The following is a 25204-nucleotide window of genomic DNA, read 5'->3' as shown; positions in this document are numbered from 1 at the left end:
TGAAAGTTAACCAATTTGAACACGGTCGCACGACGAGAGGTGGGGGCGCCGGGATTCGAACCTACACACCTATCTGGCTCCAGAGCCGGGCCACTCTCGCCATCAGCCCCTCAGATTTCACATGTTTAAAGCCGAATAACAGATTACGCCTCACAGTGGGGTGTTTGTGAGGAGCAGGAGAAAGTACTTCCAGGGAAATCGCGATTAATCCACGGGCCAGAACCCCCGCCCGACCCGGCCCGACCCGCACCCCGCGGCAAAGTCGGCCACCGCCCCACCCCGCCACCTTCCGCACCCGCCTTCCCGGATGGTATCCGCGCCCGCTTCCGCTCGGAGGAGGCCCCCTGCCTCTTCATGCTCCACGCGTTCGTCCCTCGTGCTTCTTCGGTTTCCACTCAAAGAGTCCGGGTTCCAACGCGCGCGACCAGACAGGCGCGTCCTCCCAGCTGCGCGCATCCCGGCGCGTCCCCGACGTCCACGCCCCAGCAGCCCCCGCGAAAGCCCAGAAACTGGCGCAGGCGCAGTCACTGCTCGCTCCGACCTTCCGAAGAGGAGGAGCTCGTTTGTGTGACCCGGAAGTGCTTCTTCAGTCGGTGCGGAGAAAGGAGACCAGAGAGCGCAGGAGCTTGAAGGTGGCCGTTGGGCACTGTTTATAGTATGCAGCGATTACTCTTTACGCCCTTGACGGCCTTGCTGGGGAGCCCGTGTCTCCGGCTTCTGGTTCCTAGGGTGGCGCCTGGAACACAGGTAGGGCAGAGCACCGAGTCGCGCAGGCGAGCATGGGGTGAAAGGGGCAAGAGATATCCTCACATATCACGTTTCTCTGGCTCCTTGAAGTTCACAAGGCATTTCACTGTGTCTAGGGCTCCTGAGTCCGGATCCGGACCCACCACTTACTAGCTGTGTGCTCTTAGCCAAGTTGAGCCTCAATGTACTCGTCTGCAAAATGGGAATAATAGCACTTCATAAGTGTTGTGTTAGTATACACAGAGGTTTAGCACATAGTAAAAGCTCAGTGATTTTTACCCATATGTTTGATTTCTGCTCAAAGCTACTGGGTAGTCAGGTTAGGGATTGTAACTCCATTCTACAGAGAAGTAACTTGAGGCTTAATTTGTCTAAAGTTACTTAGTTAACTGGGCTTCGCAGGTGGCTCAGTGGTAAAGAATACACCTGCCAATGCAGAAGAGTCAGGAGACTCAGATTTGATCCCTGAGTCAGGGAAGCAAGATAAAATATCAAGTCTCCTGCCCTAGAGGAAGTCACAGTTCATTTGTTTGTAACTCATTTGTCAAATCTTTATTAAGGTCTTGTTGTGTAAAGGAACTGTGTATGAAACGAAGTTTGTAGAAGCCAGACTGACCAGACACTGCTGTCCTATAGCTCATAGCTTAGTGGGAGGTAGAGACAACCTCTGTGTACTAAATGATACATTGCTGTGTGATGGACAGGTATAGTGTGCTGGGAGAGTGACCCAGCACATATGTAGGGGCGTCTGGGAATACTTCCTAGAGGAGGTGACATCCCAGCTGAGATCTGTGATAGGTCAGTCAGGGGACAAGTAGAACCCCAGTTAGAGAAAAATCATATAAAAGAAAGGAAATAATCCTTATTTAATCCATATTTAGGTGTAGAGTTAAGTCTGGGAGAAATATGAGAGACAGAAGGTTCATGTAGTGTGGGGATGGATTGGAGGCAGGCAAACCAGTTGGGGGTAGATGCAGCCCAGATAAGAGATGATGTTTTACCTGGACAGTAGCAGTGGAAATATGACCAGGGTACTTCATACCAGACACAATGAGACTGTGTGAGTAGCAGTGGAGTGAAGCCTTTTCTTCTTTCTCCAGTTGTAATTTGTCTGTCTTGATCCTTAGTGTGGTTGCAGTTGTGGGATCAGGCGCCCCTTGAGGCCAGGGCAATACAGCACTATCTCCGATGTAGCTTTGCAACCTGGAAGGGGTACAGTGTCCCTCCCTTCAAAGGCTGCTGAGCGGGTGGTGGGCCGATGGCTCCTGGTCTGCAGCGGGACAGTGGCTGGAGCAGTTATTCTTGGTGGAGTAACGAGGTGAGTAATTTGTTCATAGTCAGCTGTTTGGATCATCAGTAGACATGCAGAATGACGGAAGGGGAAGGGACCTTAGAAATCATCTAGTCTAGCTCCCACATTTTAGTATGCAGAAATTGAGGCCTATACAAGGAACATGTCTGATGGCTTGCCCCACCATAGAACAGTTTAGGATTTTATTAATGCATGCATGCTGTAGAAGCCCTTCATAAAGACTGGTTCAGGTCTTAACTGTTAGCTGTGCATTGTTTGTGTATATTTCCCCCTACAATCAGAGTTCAGATTTGTCACAAAAATTTCTGTACAGTTTGTTTGAATTACATACAAATAAGTTCCACATCTCACTGTTGGTTCTTGTGCATGCTTCATGCTTCGGTGCTTCAGTCGTGTCCAATGCTTTGCGACCCTTGGACTGTAGCCTACCAGGCTCCTCTGTCCATGGGATTCTCCAGGCAAGAATATTGCAGTGGATTGCTATGCCCTCCTCCAGGGGATCTTCCTGACCCAGGGATTGAACCTGTGTCTCTTACATCTCATATATTGCAGGCAGATTCTTTATCACTAGCGCCACCTGGGAAGCCCATGCATGCTTCTTGCTTATGCTACTGCTGCTAAGTCGCTTCAGTCGTGTCCAACTCTGTGCAACCCCATCGATGGCAGCCCACCAGGCTCCCCCGTCCCTGGGATTCTCCAGGCAAGAACATTGGAGTGGGTTGCCATTTCCTTCTCCAATGCACGAAAGTGAAAGTGAAGTCGCTCAATCATGTCCGACTCTTAGCGACCAGGTCTCTTTAAATCTATAGAGAGATGTTATAGATTTGGATTCTACTCCTTCCACCTCCCCTACACCCTTTGCAGTTTTTTGCTATTGTTGAAAAAACCCAAGTCATTTGTACTTTGTAGTTTCTCACGGTCTGGATTTTGCTAATAGCATTTATGGTATTTAACATGTTCCAAAAGCTATGACAAACCTAGACAGCCTATTAAAAAGCAGAGACATCACTTTGCCGACAAAGTCCCATATAGTCAAAGCTATGGTTTTTCTAGTAGTCATATATGGATATGAGAGTTGGGCCATAATAAAGGCTGAGCGCCGAAGCATTGATGCTTTTGAACTGTGGTGCTGAAGAAGACTCTTGAAGAGTCCCTTGGACAACAAGGAAATCAAACCAGTCAAACCTAAAGGAAATCAACCCTGAATATTCATTGGAAGGACTGATGCTGAAGCTGAAACTGTAATACTCTGGCCACCTGATGCAAAGAGCTGACTCACTGGAAAAGACCCTGATGCTGGGAAAGATTGAAGACAGGAGGAGAAGGGGATGACAGAGGATGAGATGGTTGGATGGTATCATCGACTGAATGGACATGAGTTTGAGCTAACTCTGGGAGGTAGTGAAGGACAGGGAAGCCTGGCATGCTGTAGTCCATGGGATTGCAAAGAGTCAGACATGACTGAGTAACTGAACAACAACAACAACAACATTGTCCCCTGTATTTCCTGTAGACAAACTTGTTGCTTGATCGGGTTCAGGTTGGGGACAGGGAGCAAACTACTTCATAGGTGACTGGATCATTCATAAATATCTGGTGTCTGTTAAAGATGTCAACAGCCCTTGATGATCATTGCCTAAATCTGTTACTTCATTAGATTTGCAAAATTGTAATAGGTATTTTATTAGCTCAACTATAAAAAACTTTCTCTCGTCAATGATTTGGTTATGCTGAGGTACAACATGTTAGGAAAGGCAGGATAAACACTTAATTCCTTTCCCTTTATTTATCAATCTTCAAAGTAATAAGTTGGTTCCAAGCATTTTCCAAAAGTGACCAATAAAGTGAGTTTTTAAGTATTAATGAGCTGATAGGTTTAAATATATTTGATTTGTTTCAGTCCATTGCAGTGGTGATGGTTTGCTCCAGTTGTCCTATCTTTAGTCAGTGGGAACCTCTTCAGATTAACTCCAGTCTTTCTGACAGGAACCTGGTAAACTTTGATCCCTTGCTTTCTGGGTAAGATGTTCCAGGTTTGTCTTGTACACATCCTGCCTCAGACCTGAAGTTGGCTTTTTTACTTTTGGAACCCTGACCCCGTTTGGTGAAAATACTTTCTAGTGTTATTAAAGTATGTCTTCCTTAAATTCTCTCTGCATTCCCTGTGCCCTTACCTTATGTGTTATGTAGGATAATCAATACGTTTTGATTTTTATTGTCTTTAAATTCACTTAGTAACCTCAACTGATTTATATCTGTAGCAGTCTCTTCCCCTTGTGTAAATAATATTGGCTATGCACTTAGGGCACATTTCTTTGGTCTAAGGGTTGATTTTATCTGTCAGGGAATGCTAGTGAAAGAAATAAGGAGAGTTTAATGAAATAGAACAAGGAGTAAAGAAATTTGTACCTGATAGCAGCTCTTTCTGACAAAATTCTAAGCAGTAAGAAGAGAGCAAGTTGTCAAAAGAGGAAACAATGAAATGATACATTTACTTTTATAGGAGTCAAGTTCAGATCTGCTTGCTACTGTAAACCATTTATGAGTAATCGAGTGTGGTGCACACCCATATACACACTGAAATTTAACACATACACTCGAATTTCTTCCCTATCTTAAGGTTGACAGAGTCTGGCCTCTCAATGGTAGATTGGCATTTAATAAAGGAGATGAAGCCACCCACAAGCAAAGAGGAATGGGAAGCAGAATTCCAAAAATATCAGCAATTTCCAGAATTTAAAATGTAAGTATTATAGAAAAATGGGTAGACATCCTAGTAGATCCACTCAATCTTTTTCTTATTTAAAACATTTCAGAACAGTAGGTTCTATTCTTCTTTGATATGTGATTTAGGTATGTTTAGCAAGCTTCCTACTCTAAACCTCCATTTCCAAAGTGATTCTGAGGTGGCTGATGAGGAAGATGGCAGACTAGTCAAGTTTCAAAACCAAGAATGTTCCTGCATTCTGTCAGAAAATAAAAATCAGATGGATCTTTCTGTTTTTGACTTCCCTTTTCACCCAGCTTGAATCATGATATGACGCTGGCGGAATTCAAGTTCATCTGGTACATGGAGTACTCACACCGAATGTGGGGTCGCCTTGTAGGCCTTGCATACATCCTGCCTGCTGCCTACTTTTGGAAAAAGGGCTGGCTCACCCGTGGCCTGAAAGGACGTGTTCTTGCCCTCTGTGGTTTAGTTTGCTTCCAGGTGAGATTTACTCAAGTTTGGGAAAGCAGAAATGTTCTCAGGAGCTAGTGGACATGTTTTTAGTAAAGTAATCTTTGAAACAGTATAACAAAGGGGGTAAGAACATGGATTTTAGTGTCATAGGCCTGGCTTCAAGGCCCAGCTCTGTCACCTAATAGGGCATGTTGTCTAACCTCTGTAGGTTGTGCTTGTCTTACCCGTAAATGGGGAAAATAATAGACCCTAATGCTTAGGTTGTATGAATATTTAAAAAGATCGTGCATGCAAAGTACTTAGTGTCTGGAATCAGTAAGCGCTCAGTAAATATGTTTTTGTGTCACAAGAATTAGAGTTTCTTTCCCATCATGGTGCTCTTTCTGAGTCCTTGGTCTCCTCCCTTTTTCTAACTTGCCTGCTCTATAGAGAAGTGGGATCCCTATGCTAGAATGGCTGTAGAAACAAATAGGGAAATTTCCAGAGAGAACCATTTTGTGGGGTGAAGGATCTTTGAATACAGAAGTAACTGAGAGATGTTCAAGTGTAAATGGTGATTAAAGTTGTGTAAGTTGAACTTCTCTTAAGGAAAAGAATGATTTCTGCAGTTCTGGGGTTAGGGAAGCCTGAGAGCCAAGTAAAGGGATGTTAGAGAGGACACATGGGAGTATGTGGGGCAAGATATACAGGCTCTAACGAAGCGTCTCAGAGCATTGAAGAAATATCAAGATTTGGTCAGGAGGAAGCTAATTGGTTGATTTAAATCAAAGTGGTTAGAATACCAACTCATGATTACAAAAAAAGGAGGGAGAGGAAAGAGACAAAATAGAAGGGATAGAAACAGATGATAAAGAGTTAGACATAATAAAAATCTAATAGAAACTAGGGGTAGTTGGTGAAACAAACGTTTGTTTTAAAATTAAAAAAAAAAAAAACACAAGTCAGACTTTCAGGGAGGCAAAAATTTGAAGATGGCAGATAGGGTTTTGGGAGGAAGAAAGTGGGGGCTGGCAGATCACACTGTGAATGCCCTCATCCTCTAGCACGCTCTGCAGATAAAATCAAGATAATGAGAACATCTAGGGTAATAGTGAAGGGGGAAAGAAATAGCCAGAGACCTTGAGGCGCATATATTTATATTAACATGATTTGTTAGCTGGTGAGGGTTGGCGTGAAAGGGCTGTACCTTATCCGATATGACTAGAACTGACAGTTTTGTTAAATGAAAAGTCAGTTAAACAGAGAATCGTAGAATAATAATACGTACCTTAAACTTTTGCAGTTAAGCATGTACTTTCATTATAATTTTTTTTAAAAAGGAGTAGAAATTTAGACACTGGCAAACCAATTTGCCTGAAAAACTTTACAGATTTTTATGACTTGCCCTCCCACAAACTTTGATAATTGTCTGTTCCCACCTAACATGAGAATAATTGTTTCTAAGCAGTTATCTTTGTCAAGCTTCTCCAGAGCTTTCACAGTCTAGTTTTTGTCAAATCACCTGTCTTTTTACTTTCATATTTCACTATTTACGTAATGTTAAATTATGTCAAGAATTTGTCCAAAAGGTTTTGTCCAAAATACACGTTTGTGTACTTTTCTGTATTTGGCTCTTCAGGTCAGTTCAGTTACTCAGTTGTGTCTGACTGCTTGCGACCCCATGGACTGCATGCAGCACGTCAGGCCTCGCTGTCCATCACCAGCTCTGGGAGTTTACTCAAACTCATGTCCATCGAGTCAGTGATGCCATCCAACCATCTCATCCTCTGTCGTCCCCTTCTCCTCCTGCCTTCAATCTTTCCCAGCATCAGGGTCTTTTCAGATGAGTCAGTTCTTCCCATCAGGTAGCCAAAGTACTGGAGTTTCAGCTTCAGGAATTAGTCCTTCCAATGAATATTCAGGACTGATTTCCTTTAGGATTGACTGGTTTGGTCTTCTTGAGTCCAAGGGACTCTCTAGAGTCTTATCCAACACCACAGTTCAAAAGCATCAATTCTTCGGCTCTCAGCTTCTTTATGATCCAACTCTCACATCCATACCTGTCTACTGGAAAAACCACAGCTTTGACTATAGGCTTCAGTAAAATGTTAAACAGTGGTTAAGTATTTATGGTGCTGTATGTGGAAATTGGGTAGGTCTCAATTCCTTTATTCCTAGGGATATGGGAACATATGGAAAGGAGGGGTCAGAGGATACTCATTTTCTCAGGGAGTCAAGTTGTATAGATAGCTTCAATCTTGTTTTGTTTACCCTTTTTCTTTGTGATTATAGGGCCTGTTGGGATGGTATATGGTAAAAAGTGGATTAGAAGAAAAACCAGATTCCCATGACATCCCTCGAGTCAGTCAGTACCGCCTTGCTGCCCATCTGGGATCAGCCCTTGTGCTCTACTGTGCCAGCTTATGGACCTCGCTCTCCTTGCTGCTTCCTCAGCACAAGGTAAAGTCAGTCTGTATTGTTTACCACACATGTGGACAGGGTCAGAGATGGAAATTCTGGTCCTAAATGGAAGTTGCATGTCAAAATACATACATTGCCTTAGCAACATCGATCAGTTTACTAGAAGCTGGATATAACCAAAGTTTAGAGAAACAGTCAACTCTGAGACTCTGGATAGCTTCAGGATGGCAAAGTAAAACCTGCACTTATGCTTTTGGGCAGGAGTGGCTTATTCAAAGGATAATTAGTATAGGAGCCAAATATTTTGTCAGCATTGCCTATCAAGAAAAAGATGAAAACATGAGTTGTAGTAAAAGAAGGAATGAATACCAGCAATGACAGAATGATCTCTGTTCATTTCTGAGGCAAACCATTCACTGTCACAGCAATCCAAGTCTATGTCCCCACCAGTAATGCTGAAGAAGCTGAAGCTGAGCAGTTCTGTGAAGGCCTACAAGACCTTCTAGAACTAACACCCCAAAAAGATGTTCTTTTCATTATAGGTGACTGGAAGTTGACCACTTGACTTCTGATTCCCAGCGGGATGATGGGTGGAGAGGTGAGGAAGGCCAGAATGAGAGTTGCTTGTGGACCTTAGTGGCGTACAAAAGCCATGTTAAGTTGTTTATTTTTCCCATGGGGACCCTACCATTCAGCAGATCTGACAATATAGTAAACCATAGTGATGTCACCTAAAAGTATTTTCTCTGTATGCTGATTAAAAGGAAATACATTTTAAAATGCTGATTATTTTAGGTGTCAAAGTCATGGTTGGCCTGAATAAGCTGTTCATGGAGTGAGGTTTAGGTAGATAGTAGGACTTTTAAGTAGAATCATCTCGTAGTTATCTGGAGCCAGAGGTCTGGATCCCAGTAAGAACAGGAGTTGTTGACTTGGCACTCATCCCACAGGGAAGCCAGATGGGGTTGAAACATTGGTATAGTAGGTAATTCACATCTGACTAGTTCCTATTCTTACTTTCAAAGCCAGACTCCTAAAACTAATCTACATCTATAGCTGTACATCCTAACAACCCATTCTTTTTTTCCACTTCTTGTCATCTGGCTTCCCCATTCACCCCATCTATATCCGTCTACACATTCACTCCTACACTTGCACATATCAAGTGTACAGTGCTTAGGACAGTCTTCTAAGTACTCCTAACTGAATGGTACTCTTAAAGGTTACCAATGACTTTTAAATTATTAATTGTTTTTCTCTTTTTGTTTATTTATATTCCACTAATTACAGAAAGGATTTGAGATGATAGTCAACCATATAGAACTGTGCTGTCCAGCACAATAGGTCCTAGCCACTATTGCTGTTTAAATTCTAATTAAAATTAAGTAAAAATAACTTTGTATAAACAAACTTGTTATCTACTTAAACTTTAAATAAAATTAACTTAAATTTTTTTTTTCACTTGCTCTAGCCTCTGTTTAGATCCTCCATAGCCACATATTGGGCCGCACAGATAATAGAACTTTTCTATCATCACAGAAAATCCTAATGGCCAGTGCTGAGACACTGTCCTATGAAATCTTAGTAATGATACCTAACTCCTCACATACTAGATTGTAAATCGTTTGGGGGCAGCACTCTGGCTTTCCTTTGTATCTTCCCTTTCTGCTTGCATGTGTGCTCATTTTGCCTGTGTATAAAGTTCTTACTAAATATTTGTTGATTTCCTGATTATTATCACAGGCTGGCTGCTGGCTACAGTAAAATAAAAACAATTTACCCGAAACACTAAATGCAAGAATCTCTACTCTACTCTCTCTACAGTTTTGATTCTAATTATATTTGCTAAACACTAAATATTACACATGACATGAAAATCCAGTTCTTTACCTTAAGCCACATCATTTTAACCATGGTGAAATGGTTTTCCCTGAACGATGCAAATCATTCCATTCCTGAACAGATGTATATTGAATACTTACATGCCATCTACTGGGCTAGGATTACTGTAGTAAGCAAGTGAGATGGCAGTTCCTGTCTTCACAAAACTTACAAGGTAGCAGGAAAGACAAATAGTAAATGTATACATTTAATAAAATCTGGGAGCACGTAACCTAGTCTAGGAGTCAGAGAAGATCTGGCCTCAGATTGTCTCTGGAGTTTGTCCTTGGAGATCTGGCTGCCTTTCCCAATTCCTGCAGTCAGTGTCTCTGGCAATTTTCTCATTTAGTTGCCTGAAACGCGTCAGCTCCTGCGGTTGAGACGATTTGCTCATGGAACTGCAGGCCTGGTGTTCCTTACGGCTCTCTCAGGTAGGACTCTTCTTATCAAAGGTGGCCTAACTTCTTTTTGCTCTTCAGGTGGGATCTCTTGCCTCATGCTTTCCTCCTGCATCTTTATATCTCCTTCTCACACCTGCCTCTCTCATACCCACCCTCTCATCTTCACCCTCTTGTTTTCTATTCCTTCCTTCCCCAAATCCTGCTTTTCAGCTAGTTGAACAAAAATATTGAACATCTACTTGGATCCAAACTGTCTAGGTTCAGAACCTGGCTTTACCATCTATAAACTATATGACCTTGGACAAGCTGTGTAACCTGTCTGGGCCTCAGTGACCTCATCTATAAAATGGGGAAGATGATAATAGTTTAAGTAATATATGTGAAGTATTTAGCACCTCACATGTAGCAAAGGCTATGTAAGTGTTAGCTGTTATCATATAAACATTATTGTTATTACATTATACCAAGATAGGTCAGACAAAAGCCTGCCCTCAAAGATGGCCTTTAGGTGGGGAGTTTATTGGGGCAAAGAGACTAAAACAGATCTCTCTCATTCTTTAAATCACAGCTCTACCTTTCTTACTCTAGACCTGCCCTGTACAATAACCACTAGCTTCATGTGACTATTTAAGCTTAAATTACTTAAAAGCAAATAAAATTTAGTTTCTCAGTCACAGTAGCCACATTTCAAGTGCTCAGTAACCACAGTGGGTGGCTTGCAGCTGTTGTATGGATGGATGACAGATATAGAACATTTCCATCATTGCAGGAAGTTTGATTGGATAGCACAGCTCTAAATAAAACCATCAAACCAGTGATCCCACCCAAATCTCCCTCCCCCTTTTTTTGATGGAAGAACATGAATTTTGACTTTATAAATGCAATTTAAAAAAAGAATATGATTTAACATACCTAAATCTTCTGTGATCATAAATAATGGATCAGTTATCCATTCATGGATACCTTCTTCGTATGTTTATCCAGGGTTTAGTTTATAAGATTTTTTTGAGCACTTGGGGAAGACAGATAAATAAAACCCATAATATGCCAGATGATGTTGTGTGCTGCGAAGAAAGTAAAGCAAGATAAGGGGATCGACATGGGGTTGGGGTGTGCTATCTTATAGAGGATTATTGGAGAGATCTCTTTGATAAAATGACATTTAAGTGGAAACTTGAGGACGTGAAAGAGTAAATTAACTAGTTCCAGAATAGATCAGTTGGCGGTAGGGAGGCGAGGCAGTAAGGAGAACTCATCTCACAGTCAGTAAAGGAACTTTTCCAAATATTCCTCTCTCTAGAGCTTCTCGTTGGCCCTCTAGGGGAGGCATGCCAGAATCTTGGGGTGGAAGTAGGTGAGGATGCAAGTTTTTTTCAGTTTCTGTGGTGTATTCCTTGGTGAATACAGCACAGTTTGAGAACCCCTGCTGTAGATCTTTCTATTGTCTGACTATTCCTTTTGTCTAACTCTGACATAATAAACATTTTCTATGTCAGAACTTCCCTGGTGGCTCAGAGGGTAAAGAATCTGCCCACAGTGCAGATCAAAACCTGGGTTCAATCCCTAGGTTAGGAAGATCCCATGGAGAAAGGAATGGTTACCCATTCCAGTATTCTTGCCTGCAGAATTCCATGGACAGAGGAGCCTGGCGGGCTACAGTCCATGGGGTCACAAAGGGAACTTTCACTTTCATGTCAGAACTAGTTTCTCTCTTCTTTCTCTCGTTTTAATAAATACTATTTACCTTGGAACCCAGGGGCTTTTGTGGCAGGGCTGGATGCTGGACTTGTTTACAACTCCTTCCCCAAGATGGGAGAATCTTGGATCCCAGAGGATCTCTTTACCTTCTCCCCTCTCCTGAGGAATGTTTTCGAGAATCCCACCATGGTGCAGTTTGATCACCGGGTTCTGGTAAGTCTGGCTGGCGGTTACTGGCTACTACACACAAGGAACCTCTCACAGGCTATGGGTGTCTGAAGCACTGCTAGCAACACTGAGATGGTAGATTGGGTACTACAGTTCTTTTTAGAAGAAATTTAGTACCAGTTTTCTGATGTGATGTTTCTGTCTTAACTATCCACATGCTTCTAGCCAAATTCTGACGTGCAGGATACTGCCAGCTTTTTAAAGTTAATTCTCCTCAATCCTGCACATGCAAAGAAGAGTCATTTTAGCAGAAATGAGGCCAAGTAGAGGAGAGAGTGTAAAGACAGTGGTTGCTGAACACATACTCATCAGGGCTGCACCAAGACCCCAAGGAGCTAAGAGCATCATAAATACTCCTCATCTTATTTAAGCTAATATTTGTTACGGACCTACTCTGAGTCATGTTAAGATTGCTTGGTGGCCTGAGCATGATAAATCAGAGCTCAGGGAAAGATTAGTGGCAAGGAGACCTGGGAGAAGCAGTAGTGCTATTGTAGTAATGCTGTGAGAGTGATAAGGTTCAGGGCTTCATGGTAGGACCCAGACTTGAGAAGACGAATCTGAAAGAGGCTGTTGTGCTTAGAAGACTGGCTGCAGGAACAGAAGTGAAGAAAGATCAAAGGCGATCCTAGAGTTTCTTCTGTGACACGTTTAAAACACACCAGCAGGAATGGGACTGTTGAAATGAGTGTTGAGCTAGGGACAGAGGATTTCAGCAGACTGAGGTAGGTTGAGCGTGAGATGACAGTAGGGCACCCAGAGAGAGGGGCCCAGGGGCCTCATTTCCAGAGGGAATGCTAGGCTAGGGTAAGTTAACTTGTGTGGGGTCAGTCCCCACTGCCACACAGCATTTTGGAATAAGTAAAGTCTGGTTGAAATTGGATGGCTAGGAAGAGAAAAATGTGAAATTGGTATAGAAAATGATAGAAAACATTTTCCTTGATATCATGGAAGGTGGGAAATCCTACTGCCGGCTCCACACTCTTTCTAAAGTGGTAATGAAAGGGAGACTTTAGATCTTTTTAACACTAGCTGGAAGAACCACTACCTCCTCTACTCATAGCCCAGGAAAATAGTAACTCTCATGTGCTGGGATCAGCCTTGTTTTAAAAATACAGGATTAGAATAGAGATAAAATTAGGGTAAGAGGATGAGATGGTTGGGTGGCATCACCGACTCAACGGACATGAGTTTGGGTAAACTCTGGGAGTTGGTGATGGACAGGGAGGCCTGGCGTCCTGCGGTTCATGGGGTCGCAAAGAGTCAGACACGACTGAGTGACTGAATTGAACTGAATTGATGCAAAGAGTAATTTAAAACCTGAGGGCCACACCGGGCAGACACCCACATTGGAAGGTGGGTAAGATTGTTGGGAGACAGTATGTATAAAGTGCAGAAACTTTAAGCGGAGCCACGCCTCCACTGCACTGAAGTGGCGAGCAGAAGAGGAGCAGGGAGGAGCTTGAGGAGTCATCAGGTCGTTCTCTGCCTGGGAGGGGAAAGTGTTGAGTAGTTACTCAGTGGATCTGGGGGAATTAGCTGGAAGGTGAGCAGAAACCAGGGGGTAGGACATTCTTTTGGCACCTGATGAGACTTTTTCTACCCTACAGGGCATCACTTCAGTTACTGCCATTACGGTACTCTACTTCCTCTCCCGAAGAATTCCCCTTCCTCGAAGCACCAAGATAGCAGCCACCACTCTGCTAGCTTTGGCGTATACACAGGTATAAGCCACTTTTGATTCTGAAGGTGTCCCCAAAACAAAATTTAAAAAGAAAGGTGACAGGCTAGGAGAAAATATTCATCGTAGACTAAAAGATGAACAACCAGAAAATAAAATAAGTAAAGGATATTAAGACACAATTCTCACAAGAGAAATGATGAATGGCCAGTAAATATGAAAAACTCCTTTGGCCTCACTCAGGATCAGAGAGGAACAGATTAAAGCACTGTGTGCCATTTTATTCCTGTCAGATTGGGAAAAAATGAAAAAAAAAATCAGGCATTGACATGGGTATAGGAAAACTTACAGTTGTATATTCTTGGTGAGAGCATGATTTGTTATAGTTTTTTTTTTTGAGGACATTTGGCAATATTTTTTGAAGTGTTAAAATGTTTAGTCCTTTGATCAAGCACATTGGCTTATTTTTGCCTGCCCTGGAGATACTGTAATGCACAAAGAGCTGTTCCCAGGGAATTCATGATGGAATTACTGTGATAAGTGAAAATTAGAAACCACCTAAATAAACACCTGTGATATAGCCATACTGTGGAATACTGTACAGCAGTTTAAAATAATAAGATCTCAAGACAGACATTATTATGTGAAAAAAAATGACAGAGCAATACATTTTTTAAAAGCTGTTATGTTTTTCTTTAAGCATGTATATAAAAATACAAGTATGAGAAACTGGTAATAGTGGCTACCTTTGGGGAAGAGAACAGGGCTAGATGAAGGATGATTAGGGGGAATTTTAGTTTTATCTAATTTGAATTTCTTTTGTTGTAAGTCTATTTGCTTGTGAAATTTTAAAATATATTCTGTAAAGTTCTGGTGGGAAAGTGTGGAGGGTTTGTGTGTCTGGTCACCCATGCCAGTCATTTCAGCTCTGAATGTGTGTCTCCGCCTTGGCTTACTGCTTGCTCTCCTTTGTGACAGGCGGGCTTGGGCATTAGTACTCTGCTGATGTATGTCCCAACTCCTTTGGCTGCCGCTCACCAGTCGGGCTCCCTGGCTCTGCTCAGCGTTGCCCTTTGGCTCATGAATGAACTCCGAAGAGTCCCAAAATAATTCTCAGAAGATCAGCTTCCTAGGACTGAAACTGTGCTTTTGAGAGATCATCAGAGAGCATAAGAATTTGAGCTTTTCTGAGAGGAGGACCTTGGCATACCAGGTGGTTTCCAAATTGGTCAAGTTATTTAAATTCTTTGCCTGTTTTGGGGACAATCACTGGATCAGGCAAGTCATTAAGTGTGGTTTTGCTCAAGGTTCCTTTTTAAATCTGTTGAAAATCAGATTTAATGTAGAGAAAGAATTGTGTGTCATTTTCTACTTAACAGGTTCTGTGTCAGTTTTCTTAAATGTTGACAAGCTGTTGGTTCTACATGTATAATCTGTTTCCTTGAACTCCTGAGTCCTGGATTCTGCCTGAATAGAAATTCTTATGATCTCAACTGTACTTCGATCAGGTAGAGATTCAAATGGATGGATTAGCAGTGTCCTAAAGTACTCAGATAGCCTTCAGCAAGAAATAGCTGTTTTCTTCTAGTGTCTTGATTTTCAAAATGGGGGAAAGCACTAACCTAGTTCCTCCTGTGATAGGGCTGTTACGTCACTACATGGGATGAATGGAGAATAGTATAAATCAGTTCCTGGAAGGGTTTCCTAAGAGCCTTAGGGATAAGAAAAATACAGCCTTGATGGTGTAGTACATGGACATCTCTTTGGTTATTTAAACAAATTACTGACTAGTGAATTGGTGTGATTTTGGCCTCTGTTGATATTTCACAGGGCTCTGTCTTATTCAACACTTTTAAATCAGCAATTTGGATGAAGGCATCACAAAGACCATATTTGAGGATGGAGCAACCCAACATTGCTGATAGAATAGATGACAATCACAAAACAGTTCCAGAGTGACATCATCAAGATGAAATTAAACCAGTCATAAATGTAACATCTTCATTTAAATAGGTTATGTAAGTTTGGGATAGAGAAAACTAGCTTATCATCTTCATATAAAAAAAGATTTAGGGACTTCAGTTGGACACAGGCTCAGTATGAACCAACCATGTGATGACAATGGTAAAAACTAATGGTGTTTGAGATTCTATGAATAGAAGTGTCACAGCCATAGTCAGAACACCACACTGCAAGTGCTGCATTTTATTCTGGGTACTGCATGTTTTAAGGAGGATACTCAATGGCACGTATGTATCAAGAGGCAGGAACCAGGACAGCAAGGAGTCCAGAACCTGTTTCACACCGGAAATACTTGGAAGAACTAGGAGTATTCAGCTGGAGAACATTTAGAGGCAGCAAGAATCCTGCCCTTGACAAGTTGAAGCCCCTTCTTGCAGAAGGAAGAGCTGGGAGCAGTGGGTAAAAGTTGTAGAAAGTTAGTTTTTAGTTTTGTAGAAGATAGGAGCCACCTGGACCAAATCAGATGCCTGCTAGGGCAGACTGGTGCAAACAGGTGAACCCAGAGAGCAGGTGCCCATCAAGGGGCTAAACCTCTGCTGAGTGCTAACCTGTTGCTGCTCTGCAGGTCCAGTTGTGAGATTCAACTTTTCAGACAAACCAAACATCCAGATTTTTATGTGAATGGTCTCAAGTTTTTTAGAACATTATGCAGGCTAAACAGATCTGGGAGCCATAAATGACATTAAGGTGTGCCCCTGTACAGCTGCTGGACTAATGATCACGGTTCCCTTTCAACTCCAGTATCCTCTGGGTTTCAGTGTGACCAGCAGTGTATCATCCTCAAATGGTTCTTAGCAAAATAGAAGTAGCAGTTTGTCTTTGATTTTTTTTTTAATAAAAATCCTGGCCAGGAAACAGCTTTTGCTGTTGCCAGCAGTGGTTCCCAGCTTCTCTCACATTAGAATCTTTCAGAATCCTGACCCCAGCCTTAGCAATGATCAGTTAAATCATAATCTCTGAAAGCCATAATTAGCAAATTCCTTGGGTGATTCTGATGTGCTGACAAGTTTGGGAACCACTAGTAGCCCTAGTAGTCTACTTACCTTAGAAAGTTCTGACCAGCTTATTCCCATTCCCTCCAAATTTCCTCTCACCCTATCTCATTTAATCCACTGTGTTGATACTGGTTAGTGTGCCAGCGGGGTATCACCTCTTCCAGATAGAATTCACTAAAGAATGAGAGCGGCAGTCACTGGGCAGGTTCCCAAACTATCATCTCTTGATCCCCAAATTAAGGTTGTTCTTAGTTAATAATTGAGTCTGGAGAGGGCAGTCTGATCCAACTCAAAGAACCATATGCTAATGCTGCTACTGTTCCCTCCAAAAAAAAAAGTACCAAATGAATTAAATAATTTCAAGTTGCAGATGTTTTACTTCATTTTTTTTCTTTTATTAAAGATGAGTAAGTTTGGAAAAACAGATCTGATTGCATTTAGTGATATAACTTTATTAATGCCCATCTCTGAGCTCCTGGTGAGTGGATATTATCTGAATTATTTTGTTTGCATTATTCCCAGAACCAGACACATACCACCAAATATTGCATGAATAAATGGAAAATGGATGATTACAGACTGATGTCCCAGACACTGCTTTCAAATTAAGTCATCATACCCAGAAGATGAAATGAATTTCCTTTAATATTTTCAAAAGCCAACAATCCTGTCGGTTGGTTTTAAAATACCAAAGGCAATTAAAATACCTCGCTTTCTTAATTAATGCAGAATATCTTTTGTCTAACTTACTTTGACAAATCCTGTCCATTGTGGCAAGGGTCATTATTAGCCACTGCCTAAAGTGATGCTGGGTTTCCCGGGTGGCTCAGTGGTAAAGAATCTGCCTGCCAACGCAGGAGACTTGGGTTCAGTCCCTGGGTCAGGAAGCTCCCCTGGAGAAGGAAATGGTAACTCACTCCAGGATTCTTGCCTGGGAAATCCCATGGACAGAAGAGTGTGGCAGGCTACAGACCATGAGGTTTGCAAGAGAGTCCAACAACTTAACAACAAAAAGTGATGCTGGCTGCAAAGACCAACACTGATGGTCACAATAGTAGGATAACCAGTTTATCTGCAGCAATTCTTATGGTCCTGGCATGATGGTGGGTTGTATACTGGTATATGTAACAAAAATACCCATGTCCCTGCATAAGGGACAATGCATCCCCTCTCTAATATGCATTGTGTATTTTGTTCAACACTGACTTACTTAACAGTATCAGAATTTCAATAACTGTTCAGCAAAACTATTATTTAATGTTAAGTGTTAGAAAAACATACAAACTTAGCAACCCCCCACCCACCCAAAGTAATGCCATACAGGCAGCCTTTGGTTTTTGAAAGCAAGAGGGAGTTTTTCATTGAGGGACGTAATAAAAAGATGCCTTTCAGCACTGCAGGATCCCATGCTCAAGGCAGAAATCATGGAGGAGACAAGGTGTATACTTGAAGGGTTCAGCTAAAGGGGGATTGTAGAATAAAAATTTCAAACACAACAACAAATTCCAGAAATCAGAGTGGCTGCGATTCTTGCTTGCAGAGAAAGACTTTTATGAAGCTAGTTACGGGGCAGTGCCTTCACCACCAGCAGTTCTAACAGGCTCAACTGGCAGGTGGCTCTGTAGGAGGGGCTGCTTCAGAGAGTCGCAGGGCTGCCTTACCTGGAGAAGCGGAGAGGAGTGATCAGCTGCCAGAAGACCTATGAGTGGCTGCACTGCCTAAAAAGGAGAGCCTCAGCTTGCCTGAAGTCATCATGCGTGCATGGCTACACTCATGCTGGGATTCTCAATTTTTTTTTCAGCTTTGGTCTTCATAAAAATGGCAAGCAACGATTGAATACATTTTAAGAGTAGAAAGCCCTTGTAGTATGGGTAATGATTCAGTTTTCCAATAAAATGATATTATTGCTCAGACTTGCAGAGAAAGTCAACAAATGTATTCCTCCTCTGTCCCTCTAATAATGGTACTGAAAAATAGTGAAATATTAGAGGGGAAAGGAAACTAATATACTAATATATTAGTATATATATACTAGTATTACATTAGTAATATATACTAATGTACTAATATAAATGAAGTCTATGCGGATTTTTTTTAAAGTCTTTTTAACAAATATTTTTTGTAATACCAACAAATCCTTGCAAGTTTGACAGACTATATGGCCCTAGTGTAGGACTATGAAATTAGCATAACCTGAGACTAGTCTGGGAGAATTTGAAACATCTGCTACTACTTCTACCTTAATTCTTAATTCCAATTGAAGTTTCATTGCATACCACAGCCAAAAGGAAAATTAGATTCTAGTTCTGAACTGGTTTGAAAGAAGTTTAAAAACAGCAAAAAGAAATGGCACACTGGGTAAGGGAGTCTAGGAACTGCCCCATAAATACAACCAAGTTCCTTAAAGTAGCTCTAATAAACATTTATACCTTACATGGTAAAACCATGAGTTGCTTGGATATATTAACTAAAGAAGCCAGAATGGATGTACTGAAAACCTGATACTATTTTTGACAAAGTATTTCATACTTTATTCCTAAATGTGAGCAACCACAAATGAGTATGAGACAATTATAAAGATTGAGCATGATGAGCTGCAGTCAGCTATATATATTGTTAAAACAGTCTTGCAAGAAGATTCTATCAATGAGCATTTCATTTGCATGTATTACTACATTCTGAGTGTCAGTTTCATTATCCATAAAATCACTGGGGTTAACAAATCTTAAGTTTCAATTAAAAAAATCTCATTCTCTGATTGTGATTGCTTTTGGAAACTCCATTCCCACCAACCTTTATTTCATGGGTTACGAGTAAACTAAGAGATGACCTGACCACTGATTCTTCTGGGCAGGCTGGTCTTCTAAACCAAGGGCCACAGCCCTCTTCCTGAAACTACTCTATCACTTCTCTGCCTTTAGTTCCTTATGCCAACTGTTCTCCCTTTGGAACTGGCTGCCAATCATCTTGGCTAGTCATAGATGAAAAAAGAACCAGAGAGGGCAGGTGACTTGCCTGGGGTTCCTGAGCTACATAATGACAAAACCAGGGCAAGAATCCATAACCAGTGAGAAGTTACTGTACCTCATAAATATGGACATGATAATAAATGTTAATGCCTAAAATGACTAGCTTAGCAAGTGCATGGCAGACTCAGTCAACCACATTTTGATAATCATTGCCAAAAGCCTTTGGTCATGAATTTGAGCAAACTGGGGAGATGGTGGACAGAGGAGCCTAGTGTGCCACAGTCCATGGGGCGCAAAGAGTCAGACATGACTTAGCGACTGAACAACAAGGCCTTTGAAGTCAAAGAAAGCACTTGGGCTAAGGAGGACAAAGGCAGAATACTTTGGATAATATTGGAAGAATAAATAGAAGGTTGGTGGAAAGTGATTAAAATTTCCTAGACCAAGGAAAATCAATTCAAGGAGCTAAAGTATAGAGAGATGGTATTAATTTGGTGCAAACTTAACTGCGGTTTTGGACCGTGAATTTTAAATCATTATAAGCTCAAACAGCTCTTTATTAATCAAAACAGGAACCATTATAATCAACAAATTGTGCCAATGAGAAGTAATTTGTTTATTCCTGTAGCATAAAAATCCATGCTTCAGGATCTGACAAACTCTTGGAAAGCATTTTCTGCCTCCTGCTGGTTGTGGAAGCATTTTCCCTGCAAAAAGTTGCTGAGATGCTTGAAGTGGTTGGTGAGAGGTCAGGTGAATATGGTGAGATGAGGCAAAATTTTGTAGCTCAATTCGTTCAACTTCTGAAGTATTGGTTGTGCGATGTGCAGTCAGGCATTGTTATGCAGAAGAATTGGGCCCTTTCTGTTGAGCAATGCCTGCTGCAGCTGTTGCGGTTTTTGATGCATCTCACCGATTTGCTGAGCATACTTTCCAGAGGAAATGGTTTCTCTGGGATTCAGAAAGCTGTAGTGGATCAGACTGGCAGCAGACCACCTTTTTTTGGTGCAAGTTTGGCTTTGGGAAGTGCTTTGAAGCTGCTTCTAGTCCAACCACTTAGCTGGTCATCGCTGGTTGTCATATAAAATTCACTTTTTGTCGCCCATCACAGTACGATTGAGAAATGGTTTGTTGTTGTTGCACAGAATAAGAGAAGACAACACTTTTAAACAACAGTTTTTGATTTGTGGCCAGCTCATGAGGCACCCACTTACTGAGCTTCTTCACCTTTCCCGTTTGCTGCCAGTCCCAAATGCCAAACCACAGAATGGCTGGCACTGAATTCCAAAGTAACTTCTCATGCAGCTGTAAGAGGGTCAGCTTCGACGCTCCTCTCAACCGGTCACTGTCAACTTCCAGTAGCTGGCTGCTGCGCTCCTCATCTTTAAGACTCTGGTCTCCTTTGCAGAATTTCTTGAACCACCACTGCACTCTACATTTGTTAGCAGTTCCTGGGCCAAATGCATTGCTGACGGTGCAAGTTGTCTCTGCTGTTTTACAACTCATTTTCAACTTGAATCAAAGAATTGCTCCAGTTTGCTTTTTTGACTAATTAACATCATTTCCCTAGTTTAAAATAAATATAAACAGCAAGTAATAAGTCATTATCAAAAAAAAGAAAGCAAAAAATGTGCATTAAAATGATATATAACATAACCATATTTAAGAATGTATTCCAATATCAAACAGCAAATTTCAAAAATGCAAAACCGCAATTACTTTTGCACCAACCCAATAAAATTTGGATTAGAATTAACTGCAACTTAAGTGAATGTAATGCCAAATAATTAGGTGATAAGAATAATTCATGATAAGAATTCAGAAAAGTGATGGGTTGTGCCTGCATAAAGAATAATAAGCCTTGCTCCTATAAACCACTGACTAAATTTTGACACTTCTGACCTATTAAAACACTGAAATAGTTTAGGTTTGCTGTTACTGTTGTAAGGAAGATTGCTTGGCAAGATTCAGAGAAACTAGTGGAATGTGAATTTTATGAAATCATGATCATTTTCACATGAAAACTACTCAGAATGCAGAAATGCAAATAGATACCTTGAAAAACTGAGGGCAAAAAGAGGGTTAAAAGATAAGGCTGTGTGATTCTATATGCAAGAGTATTTCATTTTGAGAAAGCAATATATAGAAGTTATTGGCCCTCACCATTTATCCTCAGCAAGGGATAAATGGCTTCTGTTTCTAGTGAATAAGATTTCCTTTAAAATTTTTTTAACTGGGACCAGTGGAAGCAGCACAGGAGCCAGAACCAACAGCAAATTATCTTTTTCTGAGGGGTATGACAAAAACTTGTCCTCATTTTTATACCATGGAACTCAGATGCCTTATTCATTATAATAAAGCCTAGATAAAATAATAAACATGATAAAATACACTAAAAAAACCAGACTAATTAAATTATGAATAAGAAATACATTTATGTGGAAAGATAAACAAGTATCCTGAGTTTCTCAATTATAAAAAGAACAATACCAATCTGAAAGGTTGTTATGATGATGAAAATAACATACATAAAATTATTAATGGAGTGTCTGGTACATAATCAGTGCTTTGCAAATGGTAGTTATTATCATCATAACCAGGATGAAGAATAACTTAATAAGAGCTTTCAAATTGGACTGATCACTGCCTCCTCCATGCTTCAATTTCATTCTGAGCACACAAATGTGATCACTGTTAGCCAGCTAGGTAGCTTTGGAGAAGATCATTGAGTAGATCACACAAGAAAATAAGAAATCCAAAAATAGTATCTGGAAATGAAGGTGAGGGAAAAGAGTTACCTGAGTAGGCAATGGCTAGCAAAAACATACTATGATGTTATTTATAAGCAGCATTCATAAGGCAAGGGCTCGCTCACAGTACAGACACAAAGATGAGTCAAAAAAAATCAAGGCAACTTAGAAATCTTAAAAATTAAACTGCTGAGACATAAGCCCTAATGAAAAGTTAAAAGTTCTTCCAAAGGAACCTGTAAGACTCTGCGGGATTCATTTTTATCTAATTTGAAAATGATTCAAGACTCATCATCTTTTCACCTACTTTAAGTATACTTACTTTCATCTCAGTTTATTTCCAGGAGGATCTGGATTTATTTTTCTTGGTTTTATGAAGCACTTAACTCCTTTCTACTCTCAGTATGAAATTTATTTTTTAAGAATTCCACTTTTTTTCCTTTAAGTCAAGGACTTTTCCCTTACTCTTGTAATCCTAGAACTCAAAGCTGACAAAAAAAGAAAACTATTTTAACTTTGGGAGCATATTCTTAAGCAGGACATTTAAGGCTACACAGAGGAAAGATTAAAGTATAAAGAAGGTTCCATGGGGGATGAGAAAGAAATCCTTGTGCAATTTAAAGGCTAAATGCAGAGAGGAAGCAAAGATCCTGAAGGGTAGTGGATAAAAATGGAATTACTATGGCTTTTCCCCTGTCCCCATTAATGGAAATGCTGTTTATGACTGAGAAATCTCTTAGGAAATATCCTGAAAGTTGCCAGGTGGATTATTAACAGATTTATCTGTCTATTCCAAAGTTTGTGATTTGCTTCTTTTCAAATATTCCAAGAGCCCAACTGAGAAAACTATTTCTCAGAAAAACATTAATAAATAAGAGCTTGGATTTTATTGCCTTGGCCCGCTCTCCTGATACTGTTCTTTCCTTCTTTAAAAACAACCCAAATGCATCCCTTCCCAAACTACATATTGATCTTAGCAGTGAAATAAAAGAACTCTTCTTGAATCTTCCCATGTAAGGACTTGTAAAAACAAGCCAAGAGGACAGTGACCAGACAAATCCAGGTCCCCACTCTCCATCCCAGTTTCTCCATCCCTATAAGCACCCTTAAGGCTCAAAAAGAAAAATTAATGCCCAAACAGCCTCAGAGCCACAGAGACATGGAAAAATTTTCAATTCTGGTCATACGAGGCATCAGAAAATATATTGTTAAAATCTTCACTGGACCACTTGTTTAGAAAGGGTCCTAACCTTTTAAAATCTAGTATCAGCAACAGGATGTCAGGGATCTTGAGCCACATCCACAGTGGCTTCTTTGTCGAGTAAGCAGAGAAGTTGTGTTATTTTGGTTGCCTGGAAATTCTTATCTGTTCCGCTGATCTGCAAAAATCTTGGATCCCTATTAAAGGCTGTGGATCTCCACATAAACGATATCTCTGTTACAGAGAAAGAAGGGGCTGCTGCACTTGGTAGAATGTCTTCGGCTTTGAATCAGATGGTCCAAGTTTGGTTTCAGCTAGGCTTTCAGCGTGCCCAATGCTGAACCTCATGCTTAAAGCAAGGGGAGAAAAGTCTCGGTCCCAGGAGCACACCAGATCTCTCAGATAAAGAAGTAGAAGCATGCTTCAATTGGACTAAAGTTGGTCCCCTTTGTTAGCACCAATCTCTCATTTAGTTCTTCACAGACTAAATTACAGCTTCTCTTCAGAGAAGAGGACCTGGATATTGAGAAGGAATTAAAGTAGATATTGAAGTAGAAACTCCAAGGCCAAATATCCACAAAGTCAGGCAAAGCAGCATCTGAGGCCAGTACCAGAAAGCGGTGGAATTCGATGGGCAGCAGTTCTGGGGTATTTGAGCTTTCCTTGAACCTGCCCAGCCTCATGGCCCGACCTGTACCCCAATCATGGGCACCACCTCCTCGATCCACAGCAAGTTCAGTGGGGCTGAGGCTCGAGTTTGTCGGTGGTGAATCCGACGTAGCCGCAGAAGGTACAGGATGATGGCCAGCAGCACCACCAGGATACAGGCGAAGAAGAGATAGTGGTTGTAGACGAAGGAGAGACGGAACCAGTTACCATGGGCCTGTCGGACACCTTCCTGCCGTAGATCCCTAAACAAGAAGTTGAAGGTGGAAAGGATTGTTAATTTCAGAGAGAAATATTTATGCCAATTTAAAAGGTCCAGTGGTTTTATCCCATTTATTCCATCCATGCAAACATGCTATAACACCAGCTCCACAGAGCAAGCAAAGCTGAAACATGTCCCCAGGCCCAGATTCCTCCTGTATCTTCCTTTCCCTGACCTAGAGGGAGCCTCTATCCCCTTCTAAAATCAGATGACAAAATGAGAAGCCAAAAAAGTGAATAGTTAAGACCAAGACTGGTCATCTGTAAAATGTCTTAACAGTGACCCCCATACCACCTTAGCCTACACAGTTGGTAAATACGGTACTAATGAGAATAGGGTGGCCCCTGAAACTATTCAAGAAATCAGAGTATATCTAAGTATTAAAAAAAAAAAAAAAGTTGCTATGCTTCCTGAGAGTTTAGGATATATCCAGAGAAAGATGTCACTTAACTAATTGTAATCTGAAGAAAAAATAGAGACATGTAAACCTAAATGCAATGGTCTGTCTATCTAAAAGAGAAGCTCTTCTCTTGTAGTCCAAATACCCAATCCATTTTCATTCTGTTTGACCTGCAGTGTTTTTTTTAAAAATGTGAATCTCCAAACAGAAAGACTACATATAAAATGTGGACTTCTGGCTTCTATTGATCAAGGAGAGCTGGGAGATGCTGGGACAGCACTTCTGCACGACAGTTATCAGCCTTTTGTTTGGGGCACATGCTCTCCAGTTTCCCACTTCTCTCACTCACCTGGCTTGTGACAGTACTGAGTTTAAAGAAACAGGCACCAAAGATTAAGAGTTCATCT

General features: G+C 41.1%; 3 protein-coding genes across 12 annotated transcripts in view; 1 reads left to right on the top strand and 2 right to left on the bottom strand.

Moving 5' to 3' along the window:
• The window catches only part of CUTC (cutC copper transporter), a 32986-nt gene extending 32425 nt beyond the window's left edge, over positions 1-561 (bottom strand). For 2 of the 3 annotated variants that reach the window (XM_069567235.1, XM_069567237.1), the window contains exon 1: positions 296-561. In XM_069567235.1, coding sequence (XP_069423336.1) covers positions 296-356 — 61 coding nt within the window. In that variant the 5' untranslated portion in view covers positions 357-561. The remainder of the gene's footprint in view (positions 1-295) is intronic. The other variant, XM_069567236.1, reaches the window with a different exon arrangement.
• COX15 (cytochrome c oxidase assembly homolog COX15) lies at positions 323-16973 on the top strand. Of its 2 annotated transcripts, XM_069567232.1 has the most exons (9): positions 323-747; positions 1875-2065; positions 4680-4802; positions 5084-5270; positions 7515-7682; positions 9874-9955; positions 11682-11836; positions 13462-13575; positions 14511-16973. In XM_069567232.1, the coding sequence occupies exons 1-9, from the start codon at positions 658-660 to the stop codon at positions 14640-14642; spliced, it is 1242 nt and encodes a 413-aa protein (XP_069423333.1). In that variant the 5' UTR covers positions 323-657; the 3' UTR covers positions 14643-16973. The 2 variants fall into 2 exon arrangements, with proteins under 2 accessions (XP_069423333.1, XP_069423334.1); XM_069567233.1 differs by lacking the exon at positions 1875-2065 and having other exon boundaries at positions 379-747.
• Positions 16923-25204, bottom strand: part of ENTPD7 (ectonucleoside triphosphate diphosphohydrolase 7) — a 39474-nt gene continuing 31192 nt past the window's right edge. For 2 of the 7 annotated variants that reach the window (XR_011252067.1, XR_011252069.1), the window contains exons 13-14: positions 23519-24380; positions 20058-21084 (exon numbers count right to left, since the gene is read on the bottom strand). Coding sequence is in view for 2 of the 7 variants with exons in the window: in XM_069567224.1 (XP_069423325.1) it covers positions 24149-24380 (232 nt within the window). In the remaining 5 variants the exon portion in view is untranslated. Of the gene's footprint in view, positions 18211-20057; positions 24381-25204 lie in introns of those variants that run through there. The other 5 variants (XM_069567224.1, XM_069567225.1, XR_011252066.1 and 2 more) reach the window with 4 other exon arrangements.

The sequence above is a fragment of the Ovis canadensis genome, chromosome 22 (assembly GCF_042477335.2).
Source record: "Ovis canadensis isolate MfBH-ARS-UI-01 breed Bighorn chromosome 22, ARS-UI_OviCan_v2, whole genome shotgun sequence".
Classification (NCBI taxonomy): domain Eukaryota; kingdom Metazoa; phylum Chordata; class Mammalia; order Artiodactyla; family Bovidae; genus Ovis; species Ovis canadensis.
Note: the sequence above shows the minus strand (reverse complement) of the source record. Positions and strands in the feature narration are given on the sequence as shown.

Coding starts and splice junctions, on each gene's coding strand:
- COX15 (XM_069567232.1), top strand. CDS start 658: ATGCAGCGATTACTCTTTACGCCCTTGACGGCCTTGCTGGGGAGCCCG. Junction 4,803..5,083: donor CAATTTCCAGAATTTAAAAT/GTAAGTATTATA, acceptor CTTTTCACCCAG/CTTGAATCATGATATGACGC. Junction 9,956..11,681: donor GTTCCTTACGGCTCTCTCAG/GTAGGACTCTTC, acceptor CTTGGAACCCAG/GGGCTTTTGTGGCAGGGCTG.